General features: G+C 33.4%; 1 protein-coding gene across 5 annotated transcripts in view; it reads left to right on the forward strand.

The window, feature by feature from the left end:
* Positions 1-15,821, forward strand: part of CWC22 (CWC22 spliceosome associated protein homolog) — a 65,398-nt gene that overhangs the window by 42,242 nt on the left and 7,335 nt on the right. For 4 of the 5 annotated variants that reach the window (XM_060411094.1, XM_012132272.5, XM_012132279.5 and 1 more), the window contains exons 12-17: positions 2,616-2,720; positions 3,999-4,080; positions 7,601-7,661; positions 12,298-12,375; positions 12,983-13,135; positions 14,699-14,826. In XM_060411094.1, coding sequence (XP_060267077.1) covers positions 2,616-2,720; positions 3,999-4,080; positions 7,601-7,661; positions 12,298-12,375; positions 12,983-13,135; positions 14,699-14,826 — 607 coding nt within the window. Of the gene's footprint in view, positions 1-2,615; positions 2,721-3,998; positions 4,081-7,600; positions 7,662-12,297; positions 12,376-12,982; positions 13,136-14,698; positions 14,831-15,821 lie in introns of those variants that run through there. The other variant, XM_060411095.1, reaches the window with a different exon arrangement.

The raw sequence follows: 15,821 nt of genomic DNA on the forward strand, positions 1-15,821 counted from the left end.
TAAATATTTAATAGCTAGTAGTTTCTTAATGATTTAATTGCACTGTGAAACCTGAAATTATATCCATTAATTTTCCTATTTTGTTAACATTAAAATCTGTTGGCCTGTCAGTTTGAATGGATCTTTTACCCAAGCATGATTTTGTAACATGTTTCCTCAGTCATTTGGAGAATACTGATGCACCAAGTTATTCACATCTTCCAAGTATTAACATGTTAACGTTATCAAAGTTAAATTGACACATTAATATGTTCTCAAAAAATCACGTTTATTCATATTACCACCTGTCTTTATCAGAAAAATCTTAATGTTTTGGGAAGCTGTAAGGCTCATAGGAATAAATACGTGTTTTCCACAATTCTGATTTTCTCTTGAAAACTCATTTGATCATTGTGGCAAATATCTGAAAATAACTGTTGGTTATTTTCCTTGAAATAACAGTATTACTTTGTTTATATCTTAGAAAATATCTGGTAAATACCTAGTAACTCTAGTTTGTTTGCCATTCTTTCTTTCAAGTAAAAATTAAAGTAATTCATCTTGCACCTCCGTCACACAAGTGTTTTTCCTTGAAACAACCATCACCATTGTGCGTTTGTCTTTTAACAGAAGTGCTATATATAAACTTCGTATTTTCTTACTCAAACTGCTATAAATGCCTATACTCGAGGGCTAAGACTTAACAAAATTAATAATTTTATGTTTTTTCAAGGGCGTTCTTAAATGAAACTTGTTTCCTATTGCATTAGTGTGGCGGTAAAAAGTGCAGTGAGTTCTTGTGCAGCTTGATCCCTTGATTGTGCTCAGTTTAACTCCTGTTGCTTTTGCGTCTTTATTTCAGATGTCAGCACAGTGAAAAGGCAGATAATATTTCGGTATTACTATGAAAGTAGTTTGACCTGCAGACCACCTGGCAGGTCTCAGTGATTTCCTCCAGGATTCACAGACGATACTTGGAAACCACTGCTCTATTTAGTTAGTAAAATCCAGTTGTCATTGCCTAAATGATTTTAGTAAGTAGATCCTAAAGTGAAGGGATAGGAGAGGATGATGTAAACAGCTAGACAATCCATTTGACCTTCATTCTTTCGTAAAATGTTCTTCTAGAGTCGGCATTAAAAAAAATGACCTCGGCAGGAAGTGGGCACAGCTTTAGTAATTAGCACCTTAGAGTGACCCAGGTGTACTTGTGTTTTAGGTCTTACAGCATTTGGGAAAACAGCAGGAGTGCCGGTCTTCCTCCTGTTGAATACTAAATAGTTTCCCGTTTTAAAGGTCTGTCTGAACCGCATTATGTAATAATAAACTAGACACTGCAGATCGATCATTTCTGGAAGTCACATTGGTTAGAAATATTCTTGAAGAGATTTGTATGTCAGCTAAGGGCTGAATGACAACTCTCCACTTTTGTAAAATGACTTGTTTCTCTAGTATGTGGGTTTCTGCTAACATTATTACGTGTGGCTCCTGATTTATACTATCTAGTTAAATATAAGGAAATTAGAATTTTCCTAAAAGTTAATTGGTCCCAAAACTATATTGAAATCTGTCTGATTATAATAAAAATGCAAAGGGGGATTGTTGGCCAGATTTGTAAAATCTTTTGTCAGACTGATGGAACATATACCACTGGACAAAATATGATTCTAGTTTTTGTCATTTGTTTATTACTGTTAACATGATGATAGACCTCATGTAGTCTTTTACATCACAATTTGAATAGTTCTGAATGTGAGTTGTATTTTAAGAAATGACAGTCCAATGAAGCCCTTATTTTTCCTTTTTTTTTTAAAAAGGTCTGTAGACTTCCATTTCTATTGCACATATGAAAATTCTATCGATTAATTATAATGTTCTACTTAGTAGGTATACATTTTAATAAAAATCTCACTACTATTTAAATTTCATTCACTACCTAAATATGTTAGTCACTCAGTCGTGTCCAACTCTTTATGACCCTATGGACTGTAGCCCACCAGGCTCCTTTGTCCATGAGATTCTCCAGGCAAGAATACTAGAGTGGGTTGCCATTACCTTCTTCAGGGAATCTTCGCAACCCAGGGATCGAACCTAGGTCTCTCTCATTGCAGGCAGATTCTTTACCATCTTAGCCATCAGGGAGTGGATTCTAAATTATGCATTTTTTTTTCTTCTGTCTTTTTTGTCTTTCAGAAAACTTTCTTAGGCTAAATTCTTATTTTCTATTGCTCATCTTAGCTTTTTATAGTAGACTTATCTTCTTGGTGATGAACTAGTAATATTTTGACTACATTCTCCATTATGCTAGTTTCTCTTCCTAATTTATCGTTCCAGTGCTCCTGCTCTTTCGGAAAACTTTCATCTACTTTTTCTTTGTTCTTCTCATCCCTTGCTTATTTCATGGCTGCTTTCCATCTGGCAGAAGAATTATACATATGGTTTTCTCTAGTCTAATTAGTTATAATGCTCTCTGAATACCTAGGTAATAACATGAGACCTGTGTGGTCATCTTTGTTGGTTGGTAAACTCTTACACCACTGTGGGTTGTAGTGAACTGAGAATTATCTTCCCAGAATGAGATACATTTATATCCCTTGCTCATTCATGTTTTCCTAAACGTAACTTTGTTCTTTTAGAAATTCTTGATGAAGGAGATAGTGACTCAAACACAGACCAAGATGCTGGAAGTAGTGAAGAGGAGGAGGAAGAAGAGGAGGAGGAGGGAGAAGAAGATGAAGAAGGTAAAAGTGTAGCTGCAGATAAAATTGCAAAATATACTCCCAGAATAATCTGATGTAATCCTCTAAACAGTGATTCTTAATCTGTGGAGTACTGGGAGAGATGCTGCTGTTATCTAGTGGGTGAAAGCAAGGACTTATAAACATCCTATGAGTCACAAGATTGCCCCTCACAGCAAAGTATTATCCAGCCCAAAATATCAGCACTGGCAAGGTTGAAAGAGCCTGCTTAAAAGTATGAAACAAGGAAGTTCATTTTTTAATACCAGCATAATTTAAATTTTATGTTTTATGACTTTGATTATGAACTATGAAAAAGCTGCATTCATGTTGAGCGCATGTGATTTATGTTGCTGTGGCATGAATGTGACAGCTGCGAGTGACTAGATATTTGCTCTTCATTTTGGAAAAATAGATTGGGGAAGCCAAAAACTATATTTGTACAAAAGCAGGCATGATGTCCTTCCTTTTCAGCTTTGATTATATTATTTCATAGGAAAATAAGCTCAGAACTTTACTTTGGTTAAGTCTTCATTAAAACATCAGAATATATATACCCTGGTCACAATTTGCTTATGTTACATATTTGAAAATACTAAAAGTATAACTTTCCCTTCTAAGGCATAATATATTTTAGTTCTGTCTTAGAGTATAGTAGATCTTCTATAACATAATTTATAAAAATATGTTTAATTTTTTCCAGTGTCCTTTTCATTTAAAATGTCTCCTAACCAAGTTAACATTTAACTTTAGAATTTGTCTTATGTGAAAATAAACAGTTCAAATAAAAACTATTAAATGTTTATAAAGTTTTCATGCATTAGATAAGATAAAACTTTAACACATATTCATATTTCTTCTGGACCCATCCAACTTGTCATGATGATTCCTGAATTTCTATCCATAATTTATAGTTCTTCCAAATTATCAAGGTAATTGTTTATAAACAGAGAAATAATGTTTTCCCTAACACCAGCTTAAGTTCGGCCTTTTATAATGTCTACATGAGCAGGTGACCCAGAAACAAAAATAGTTTTCTTGGTTTGGCTCTGGACGTCTTTGAGCTGACAAAACTTATCAAAATACTCTAAGATATGGCAAAAGACTAGAAATAGTTATGTTGAACTCTATAAATGTCAATGCTAACTTATACTGTAGAAGAGAATCTTATATTAAACTCATAGATTCTAAAAAGATTATGAAAACATTACTATAAAGGGATACATTTTCAGTTCTTCATTTATTTTTATAGTCTTGTAATTTTGTTATGTTTAATTTCAGGACAAAAGGTGACTATTCATGACAAAACAGAAATTAATCTAGTCTCATTTCGCCGTACCATTTATCTTGCTATTCAGTCAAGGTAAGATACAGCACAGTAGCTCAGTTGATCCTAATTTTTGACAGGGGATGGGCAAGAAGGTGGGATTGTAAGAATCTGGTAACAGAAAACTGGATATTGTTTCAGGGATTCTCCAACTGCTTGCCTCTCCTCCACTATCCCAAGTCCCAGATTGTAGATTGCTACTGTTTTTAGGAATCTACAGGAACAATTTGTCTTTACTTTCAACTGTTTCCTAATTAAAATTTTTTTTTAAGTTATATCATTTCTTATAATTAAATATCACTAGCAATCTGAAAACATTTCTGTATTACAGAGTTAGCACAGTATTGTGTAGTGGAAGTTTAATGTTTTTATTTTTTTCTAATTTGCTTTCTAACTCTGGCTCTAAGCAGAGAAACTCTTGTGATATTTGGACACTGATATGTTGTGCAGATGGAAATGAATGTGAATGGAAGTAGGAAATAGACTTAGGAAGGTTTTAAGGACTCTTTGAAATAATATTAAGCAAGAACTGCTATGATGTCATGAAAACAACCTTTTCCCTTTGAAGGCTGTGAGGTTAGTTTTAAAGAGAAGTAAATGAAAATATTAAATGCTGAGTACATCTATTTTCAATGGGAATCAACCTATTGATTTAGTGGGTACCATGTTTATATTTTACAGTGGAGAAGGAATATTTTCCCTGTTTTGTTTTGTTACTAGGTTTTGTATATTTCCATTTACTATGATGTAATAGCAAAAATGATTCATAAGTAGGAGTCATCTTGTTTTCAGTCTGTCTGAAAAGTTTTTGGCTTAGATTCATCTTCAAAAACAGAAATGTTAAACAGCAAAACGTTAGTTAGAAATTTTTTTGCTTTACCCTTATGTGTTTCTTGGCCTTTCACATGAAAGAAAAAAACTAATATTTTCTTATACAAACTTAAAAGTAGATAATGAAAAATTTTTGTTATAAGTAGCTATTCTTAGAGTTTTAGAGTTTGACCTTTTGTCCTTTTTTAAGAAATTCAATGGTAATCAGTTGTAAAGAGCAGATTCATTATTTTAATATTGCTGTTAACATTAACTTTGAAGAGTCACAGTGGAGCTCTTTGCATGATTATTGTAAAGAAACTTTATTTTTTAGGTGACCTAACCTTGATAATAATAACCTCTGAATCACACAAAAATGTTTGAAAAACTAAAACACTAGACAGGTGACTGACACTGATATATAGTGGTACCAATTCTAGTAATAGTACAATAAATATGTCTTATATGTTATTTGTCAAATGTTCTCAGCCCCTAAATGCCTAGTAAAAATAATTTTAGGAAGTAAACACAACTTTGATAAAAAGGTATTTAAAGGACATGGTTGGGAGACTCAGGTAATGGGATTATAAAACATAAAAATGTTATCAAACAAATATTCTAGATGAATAAGTAACATTGTTGGTCATTAAAACAGCTAAAGTGGGTTTTTTTTTTTTTTTTAAGTAACAGTACTCAGTAGTAATGATGATTTCAATTAGATACACAAAAAGATTTTTGGTGGAAATTTAAATTGGTGCATTCTTTTTAGAAAGCCTTGAATGAGTAGCGTGAATCAGTGGCTTAGTTTGATTGCCATTTGACCCTTCTTTTTCATTATATTTCTTAAAGAAATACATATTGGCAGAGAATTAGACAGAGAATTGTTCAGTGCAAAAAAGAGAGAAAAATCATATTGCTCAATATAATCAAAGTGTTTTCATGTTTAATGCCTCTATTAAAAATTAGGTTAATGGAGAATTAGTGGGCAAGTGGTCTGATTTAATGTTAGTTGGGGATAAAAAACTAATAATATAGAATGTATGGCACCATGCTGATAGCATTATCTTAATTGTATAAGTAGGTGTGCAGGTTCTAGAAATAATACACTAACGCATCAACAGTGATTATTTTGAGAGGAGATTGGATTATTTATATAAACTGTTCACTTTTGGAACTCTTGTGAACAAAACCCAGTTCTGGTGACTGAACTATTTGGGGATTTTATTTTTTAAATTTTCTTTCCTTTTATACTTATTGACTGACCTCACCAATACTCTGATCTTTTTACTATTCTGACTCCTTAAATAGTCTTCTTTTATTTATGCAAACACTGAACTACACAGTTAACTTTGCTATTAAAAGTTGGACAGTCCGGGTTGTTTTTGGTTTTAAGTGATGTTCCAGTCTGATGTTATATTACTGGAGTAATGTCCTTAACAATTTGAAGTTTCTTAGATTGGAGACATCAACAAACTATTGAAAACTGGCATTATGTAAAATCTATTTTCTTTACCCTTCCCTCAATCACTTTTAATTCTGGAATATGTTTGGTGTAAAATAGCAAGCAAAGTTAATAATTTCTTTAATATTTACATTTAGGTCAACTTCAAAACAATCATGGTAGGGAGTCACCAAATACTTTTCAAGTAAAACAAAAACAAGGAAAATTCTGTCATACTTTCTCTTTGATTCTTCACTTAATTAGACAAAAGGAAAGTTGTAAAAATTTTCCATGAACTACTTGACTTGTTTTTCAGAAATTATAGGATTTTTTTCCTAAATACTAATCCTGTTTTTTCAAAAATAAAAACTAGAAAATGTCACATTTTTAAAAATACTTTTTGGTATTGCTGTATTATTGAAGTTTATCAACTACAGTTAGCTATTTTAATCTTAGTGCCAGTTATTATTTAATATTGTGTGTTATGAAAGCTCTCTCTTGATTTCTTAAAGTTTTTTTTTTTAATTCCATTCTACCACCCTGAATTATTTTTTGTGCTTGTGAAACCCAATCAGTAATAGAAGCTGAGGATTACTGATGAACTATAAAGCTAAATTCATTATCATTATATTTCACTGGGTGATTATTTTATATTGCTGTTATCAAACGATACTGGCATTATTCCTGAATCAAGTTCACACTGAGTTTGATAATTCTCTAAGCAAAGCTTATTGAAGATATTTTTCATGCAATTTATATGAATGTTGTACAAAAATAATTTCTTTTCTTTGTAAGTGATTTTAGTTATTTACTGATTTTATACTAACTTTTTATATAGTGTAAGAGTCCTATGTTTGGGTATGACTCAAGATAACTTGTAAGTGTGGTGATTAAGCTCTGGATGTCATGCTGGGCTCTTGAAACATCTTTTACCTCTTCCTCACTTGGATCAGGGAGAAGGGGAAATATTCAGCAGTATAATAAAGATTTGTCTGCTTTCTATGTCTATTAATTTGTACATACTGGACTTTTTATATAAATGGAATCATGTTATATGTGGTCTTTATGTCTCACTTCTTTCACTTAGCATCAGTCACGGTCCCCCATGTCATAGGATGTATCAGTACTTCATTCTTTGTAGAGTTAAAAACCTTATCTTTTTTATATTTCCAATACAGTAATATGAAAATATAGAAGAAAATTTTTAGCAATTGTTAGGGTAAGATTCTTGTATATGAAAGAGTGCTACAACTTAAATATGCTGCTATTTTTAACCTAACTATTGTGACCATTTTATCCCTACAGTTTAGATTTTGAAGAATGTGCTCACAAGTTGCTAAAAATGGAGTTTCCTGAGAGTCAAACAGTAAGTTAGTACTTTTTTTCTATTAGGAAATATGTATATGTATTATAAAAAATAAGTATGTATGTTATAAAAATGTTTAAGATAGTTAATAGGTTTCATGAAATGAAGCAGTAACTCAGTGCTTCATATATGCTGCTCATTCCAGTGATTTAAATCAGCTGCTTATTTGAGGTGTGAGAAAAGGAGGAAGTTTCTCTGAACCACCACACTTTACACAGGTTTCTGAGTGGTTGCCTATAAATCAAATGGTGCCTTAAATACAATAGGAAGTTTGTTCTTTAGTAAAGTACCTGGTCCATCTACTTTATGCACTAAAGCATTCTTGTGTCATAGAAGCTGGAAAGATCACCATACTTGTTGTTACATTACTTGAATTAGATATAGATGAACCTGTTCCATTTTTTTTCACTCATTAATTCATTTAACAAAACGTATTCAGCATATAGGGAGAAGGAAATGGCAACCTACTGTGTATTCTTGCCTAGGAAATCCCATTGACAGAGTCTGAGCCTGATGGGCCACAATCCATGGAGTCGGACATGACTTAGCAACTGAGCACATTCAGCATATACTATATGGCAGGCATTCTGTAAGGTGTCAGGGATTCAGGTATCCATAAAGTACATTTTTGCTCCCTCTTAGCCCATGGGACTCATAGTCTTATAACTCAGTACATAGACTTAACTGTTCAAAATATCATGGAACCCTAATACCAAGAGGATAATAAAGGTTAGATTGAAAAGATTAGCTTAGGTTTTTGTTTTTTTGTTTTGTTTTTCCTAATTCTTTCCTTATGTATTTTGCTCTGTGCCCATCTATATTTTGGATGCTTGAAATCTGAAGCAAAGGCTTTCAGGGTTTGGTTTTTCACATCTTAATGTACATGTAGTAGACTCAGCACAGGTCCAGAGTGAATGTATCAGCTCTAATAGGCTGTTTGATTTCTGGTTCTTCTAAAAGATCTTGACTGTCTGAGCTAAGCTAACATTACAAGGAAGTCCTTTGACTTAAGGCCTTAAATATGTTCTGTTACAGGGATTGGCATACTGTGGCCCAGGCCCACTGCCCATTTTTGTTAATAAAGGTTTATTGGAGTACAGCCTTACACCATTGGTTGATGTATTGTGTGTGACTGATTTTGCCCTATAGCAGCAGAATTGACTAGTTGCAGCAGAGAGTAAATGGCCACTAACATCCTGAAATATTTGCTGTCTGGTCTTTTCCAGAAAAAGTGTCCCAATCTTTAAGAATGTAGATTAGTTCTTGAAATGCCATGGTATGGAATTTTGAGATTATTCTTTGCAAATTAAAAAATATTTTTTCCCTCTTAAAATTTATTTATTGATATACTAATAATAGTGTCTTTATATGTATTATGGGTATACTTGATATTATTGTAATTGGAAGGGAATAAATTAGTGAATTAACCTTTAAAATTATAAGTAAAACTAAAGTTATGGTATGATCTTGTCACATTATTTGCTGAATATAATTGTTATTAAAAATGTTATTAATCCAGAGGATAGTTGTTCTAGAACTTAACTTCACTGTTTTTTTCCCTTGAAACCACAGACCAGAATATTTATTTTTCCCTCATATCTGAAGGATTATTTGCTGCATAAGATCATTCTTGCTAGAAATTTTTTTTTTAATTTCATGTCAAATATGGCTTTTCACTCCCTTCTGGCCTGTAGCATTTGTCCTGAGAACTTCAACATGCTTTGATAACATTTGGAAGAGTATCTTAGTGTGTCCGTTTTCATGCACTCAAAAGAATCTCCTAAAATCACTATGATATTTAATTAAAATATTAAAATATTTAATTATTTTATGCCACAGGGAATAACTCTTATAATTGTATTTAGTCTCAGAAAGAAATTAATTTGTTTTTGCATGTTGTTCTGACTTTATTAGCAATGCTATCAGCATATTACCATGTTATATTGTTTAAAACCTGGTTAAGTATTAGGTTATTATAAGATGAAGTGTTGGTAGAAGTTGAAAATACATTTTAATATATTGAATTAATGTTGTGTGGCAGAACTCAGAAAAGGTCATTTAGGTTTTTTTGGTCCTATATTAAATTTTGACGAAGTACATCTCTTCAGAACTTAGACATTTATAAACATTTTAATTGAGGCAACTTGTGACTAACCTTTAAAAAAAATAATAATCTAACAGTATAATTACATCTAAAAATAACCTTGTTTTGTGAAGAGAAGCCTTTCATTAGATAGTTTTATAAGTAGATTATCAGCTTCTTGAATAACACTGCCCCATAGAACATTTTGCATTGATGAAAATATTCATATTCTTCCCTTTTTAGTACAGTGGCCACTATACTGGTCACATGTGGCTTCTGAGTACTTAAAATGTGACGTATGACTAAAAAACTAAAATTTGAATTTTACATAATGTTGAATAATCTAAATGTAAATGGCTATGTATTGCTAGGGGCCAGCACACTGGACAGCACAGTTGTAAAGTGTTCTATGCTTCTTCAGGGTCCCCCTTCCTTCTTGCTCATGGATCAGTCAGTTCAGTTCAATTCAGTTGCTCAGACATGTCCAACTCTTTGCGACACCATGGATTGTAGCTTGCCAGGCTTCCCGGTCCATCACCAACTCCCAGAGCTTGCTCAAACTCATGTCCATCAAGTTGGTGATGCCATTCTACCATCTCATCCTCTGTTGTCCCCTTTTCCTCCTGCCTTCAATCTTTCCCAGCATCAGGGTCTTTTCCAAAGAGTCAGTTCTCTGCATCAGGTGGCCAAAGTATTGGAGTTTCAGCTTCAACATCAGTTCTTCCAGTGAACACTCAGGACTGATTTCCGTCAGGACTGACTGGTTGGATCTCCTTGCAGTCCATGGGGCTCTCAAGAGTTTTCTCCAACACCACAGTTCAAAACCATCAGTTCTTTGGTGCTCAGCTTTCTCACATCCATACGTGACTACTGGAAAAACCATAGCTTCGACTAGGTGGACCTTTGTCGGAAAAGTAATGTCTCTGCTTTTTAATATGCTGCCTAGGTTGATCATAGCTTTTCTTCCAAGGAGCAAGTGCCTTTAATTTCATGGCTGCAGTCACCATCTGCAGGGATTTTGGAGCCCAAGAAAATAAAGTCTGTCACTGTTTCCATTGTTTCCCCAACTATTTGCCACGAAGTGATGGGACCAGATGCCATGATCTTAGTTTTCTAAATGTTGAGTTTTAAGCCAACTTTTTCACTCTCGTCTTTCACTTTCATCAAGAGGCTCTTTAGTTCATCGATTTCACCATAAGGGTGGTGCCATCTGGATGTCATCTGGATGGTGTCATCTGGTGGTGCACGTGGAGATTTCCAATAAATGCATATTGACCTAATTTTTTTTTAATATATATAATAATTACCTATTAATAGATTGTATCTCATGTTATCAGAGGACAAAAATGTCAGAATTCCTAATTGAAGATATAAAGGTACAAAATAAAAGTGAACTGAAAGAGTATATAGTATATTTTATAGCGTTGCTTTCTGTTTATAGAACACGAATACATTGCAGTTAATGTATTTTATTAAAAATTACTTTTTAACTTTCTAATAAGAAATGTTTTGTAGAAAAAGATCTTTAGTCAGTTTAGCAGTACTCAGAGTTAGGGTTAGGATTATTCTCTTTTTCATTTTGTCTCCATTGATTTGTCCATATTTCCTGAGTTTCTTGATCTATGAAATTGCTGTAATTGATATATATTTCATTAGGGTTATTTCAGGAATTAAATAATATTTATTCATTATAAGTAATTTGTGATGTTGGTATTTCCCGATCTTGGATTAACTCTTGCATTTCATAGCCCAACAGAATTTTCACAGAGGAGTTTTCAAGACACAAAAATAACTGATTGGACAGTCTGTGGAAAGAACAGTTATGGAATGATTCCATCTATTTATTTAGATTCATCTGTGGACAGATCTATTGAGTAGCATTTATTTTGAGGCTAAAAATCTTGGCCACAAAGGTCTTTTTTGTTGTTGTTCTTTTAGATATATTTTCTTATAAACAAGGCAGTCATTATGTTAGCACTGAAGTTGTGCCTACTTTATGCTCTGTAAAGACTCACCACGTTTTGCCTTTTCCATACTAACAAAATATATTCTTGATAACTCAGTTTAAATGTTGTATTGGTGGTCTGTATTTAAAAGATTTCTGTATAGAATCTTTTAGAATGTGATATATTTAGTTTCTTTTTGTTGATGTATCTGTTTCCTTGATAGTTCTTTGATATTACGTATCATTCTTCCAGAACTTTGAGGCATTCCATAACAGTTTCCCAAAGAGAACAATTAAATGCTGTCTTTTCAAAATTTCACAGCAGGTTTTCTTGAAGTGGCTCATACTTACATGAGTTTAGAATTTTATAAGCAATCTAATTAGCATAAATGACATGGAATTTCTATTAGCCAAACAGAAGACTTTAAAAAACTATAGTCTTGACAGAGATTGAATTTTTTGTTTTGTCTTCATAACTCAACTTCACAAAGTTTTATGTTTTTAAAACCTTATTTAAAAATTCAGGCTATCTTTGTCATATTGATAAATTATCACACAGCATAGATTCATTGTGTTTTGAATCATTAATGTAATTTTTTTCCAAATAGAAAGAACTCTGCAACATGATACTTGATTGCTGTGCCCAACAAAGGACATATGAGAAATTTTTTGGCTTGTTAGCTGGGGTGAGTTCCGACCTCATTTTTCTTGTTGGATTTTGATGAAATCACAAGGGTAATTCTGAACATGAGTATTGTGAATTAATGTGTCTGCTTTGTTGCCTGGTCTAATGTACTAACATATCTTTGCTGAAAAACAAATCATTCTTCCCTTCCACAGTTTCCCTAATCTCTGTAGCTTCCTCCCTTCCCACTTCCTGTTTGTAGTTCTTTGATATTACATATCATTCTTCCAGAACTTTGAGGCATTCCATAACAGTTTCCCAAAGAGAACAATTAAATGCTGTCTTTTCAAACTTTCACAGCAATTTCTGGTCAAGTACATGTTCAGACAACATAAATAAAGCATGAGCTAAATCATTTTTTGAATCCAAACTTAATCCATAGAGAAGTATATTTATTTATCTTATATAAATATGTGTATCTGTGGCTAGCCATGTGTATAACTTTGTTTTAGCATATAAATCCCAGGGGTGGTATAAATTGACTTCTTTTTTAAGCATCCCATTATACAACAAAGAAGAGTGATATGACATACAAACATTTATTAACTTTTGATTGAATAAAATTAGGATTTAATATGGTGTTGACATTTTTATTTTTAATTTATTAGCGATTTTGCATGCTAAAAAAAGAATACATGGAATCCTTTGAAAGTATATTCAAAGAACAATATGATACCATCCATCGCTTGGAAACAAACAAATTGAGAAATGTTGCTAAGATGTTTGCTCACCTTTTATACACTGATTCACTTCCATGGAGCGTAAGTAGATGAGTCAATATTTGTACTTCTTTCCTAATCCCCTGTTATTCTGAAATAAATATTATTAAGTATAACATAGCCATACTCTTCCAATGTAGGCAGTGTGTTTTAAAATGACATGTGGAGCGAACTTCCACTATAATGGCACTCTTTGCACTCTTTGAGGTTATATTCATATAACGTGGAATCAAGAAGCTAACTTAGTGAATGAATGTAAGAAATAACATTTTGAATGATATTAATAGTCAATGTTACAGAGTCTTTTGAAGGCGATACCTAGGAATGTTTTCAGAACATAGTTTTTTATCCTCTCTGTGTGCATGTGTGTGCACACGCTTATCCATGTATAGCAGAGTTTGGTGGCACATGATCCTCTGAGTTACTGCCTGTTTCCTGATGGGGTAACCATCAGAAGTTCCCCTGGTAAGAACATGAGAGAAATGACTGTTCTGGCAGGATGTATGTTTCTTAGGCAACACTGAAGTTGGATAAGTGTTTGGGAGGAGTTCCTGTAGTCATAGTTAGAACAGGGAAAGATACTCTCGACGGGGAAATTAGACTGGGCTGGAATTTGAACTGCATTCCTTAAGCTGCCACTTAATTGTACAACTGCTGTTCATTCAACAACCATTTGTTTGGTCAACAACTCTGTGCCCAGAAAGAGACACTGGGCTTCCAAAATGAATTATATATGGTCCCTGCTTTCAAGGAGTTTAATACCATATAACAGAAGAGGTAAGATGCCCATGGTAATAATACAGAATAAAAGTGATAGGTTAGGCTGAAGGAATTGAAAAATTCGAAAGAAATTATATCCAAGAAGAAAGAGGATCGTATTGTAGAATACCACAACCCAATGGTAGAATGAAACAACATTGTTGAGCTTATAAACATTGAATAGATTTTTGTAATACTCTAAGTACTAAGTGTGTCCCACTACTTTAATGGGCATTTATAAGCTAACCCAGCAGGCTATTAAACTTTTTTACTTTGCTTTTTTCTTCCTTCTCTGGGAAAATGAAACCAAAGTTTTAAACAACTGAAATAGTAAGCTCCTGGAACACATGATCCATTAAAAACTGGAGGTTGCTTTTACTTTTTTTCACTCTAAAATATCTCTCTATGAGCTTCAGTTTTTAAGCCTTAGTCTTACTATTCAGAAGAAGCCATCGTTCTTGGTCTTTACCCTTGTCACGTATTGTATGCGCTGGACATACAATATGATAACATCTGTTTCGATAACTAGGTTTTAGGAGCTAGTAATCTTAGCATTATATGCTAGAGACAGTATTCCTCCCTGCTATAAAAAGCACATTCCTCAGGAAAGAGAATGAATTTAACCTCTGTAGCATCTTAACATTTTGAAAATTTGTATAGAAAAGCAGTCTTAAACTTTCCCAGGTACTAATGTATATCAGCATAATGAAAGATATTTACAGATAATTCTTATTAAAGATAACAAACCATAATTTCAGAGGACACTGAAAGTTAGAGATATTGGTCACTTTGTCTTACCATTTGAATACCAAAATAATAATGTCTTTTTTAAATTCTAATTTTCAGGTTCTTGAATGTATAAAACTGAGTGAAGAAACTACTACGTCATCCAGTAGAATTTTTGTGAAAATATTTTTCCAAGAACTGTGTGAATACATGGGTCTTCCTAAACTTAATGCAAGATTAAAGGATGAGTAAGTTTACTATTTTAAATTAAACACTTTTTATTCTTACTCTTATTCTCCTACTTTAGCAACCATAAGTCCACTCTTAGTTGTAAAAATATGTGTTAAGTCCTTAGGACATTCTTTATCTCTTAGTCACTCCTCTTGACTCTCATGTTCTTTGTGACAGGGGACAACATGAAACTTTTAATGGTCATTTAGTTCAAGTAGACAAAATGCAGATTTCATGCCTCTTTTACTTTAGTTAGAACATGCAAAATTATTTTCCCATGCTGACTAGAATTTTCCAGTAATAAGTATTTGTGGTTTTATTTCATTTTTACCCTAAGGTGGAGGCTTAAAATGATAATGTTGTGTTATCAGGGGATAATTGTAAACATATACTGGCGAAGGTCAGTCCTATAAGTCATATAACTGTTTAGATTATTATTGCTGAACTCGGGCTTTGTTCCAGGACTATTGTGTAATCCCTATCCCAGCTCTCTTTCTTTGCAGGTATTCAGATTGCCCATTACCACTTACATTGACTTCTGCTCCATTCATACTCCTGAAATCCTTTCAAAGTTTTCTCAGTGATCATCTGCCAAATCCCCCAGTCTTGCACAGTCCTCATGCCTCTTGACCTCTTGGTCTCACTTACACTATTGACCACTTACTCCCTGACTCCTCACTTTATTCTCATTCTGCCTTGCTCCTCCCGATCTCTGTTCTTGGGCCTGCCTCGCTTATATTCACCAGAGGTCTGTCCTGCATTCTACATGCTCTGGCCCAATCCATTTGCTTCTCTTAGCTTCATATACTTACTTATTGGCCCTTGTCTGCTTGCCAGGCTGTGGGACTCCTTCTCCAGCAGGATGCATTCTGGCCGCTCAAACATTGCCCAGCTTATTAAACAATAATAGTAAGCTGATTCATGCCCCCTTACCTCTGTTTCCAGAGCTGGGAATTCCTTCTCCTGTTCTGTCCAGCAAACTCTTAATCATTCTTCCTATATTGTCACCTTT

This window comes from Ovis aries, chromosome 2, assembly GCF_016772045.2.
Source record: "Ovis aries strain OAR_USU_Benz2616 breed Rambouillet chromosome 2, ARS-UI_Ramb_v3.0, whole genome shotgun sequence".
Classification (NCBI taxonomy): Eukaryota; Metazoa; Chordata; class Mammalia; order Artiodactyla; family Bovidae; genus Ovis; species Ovis aries.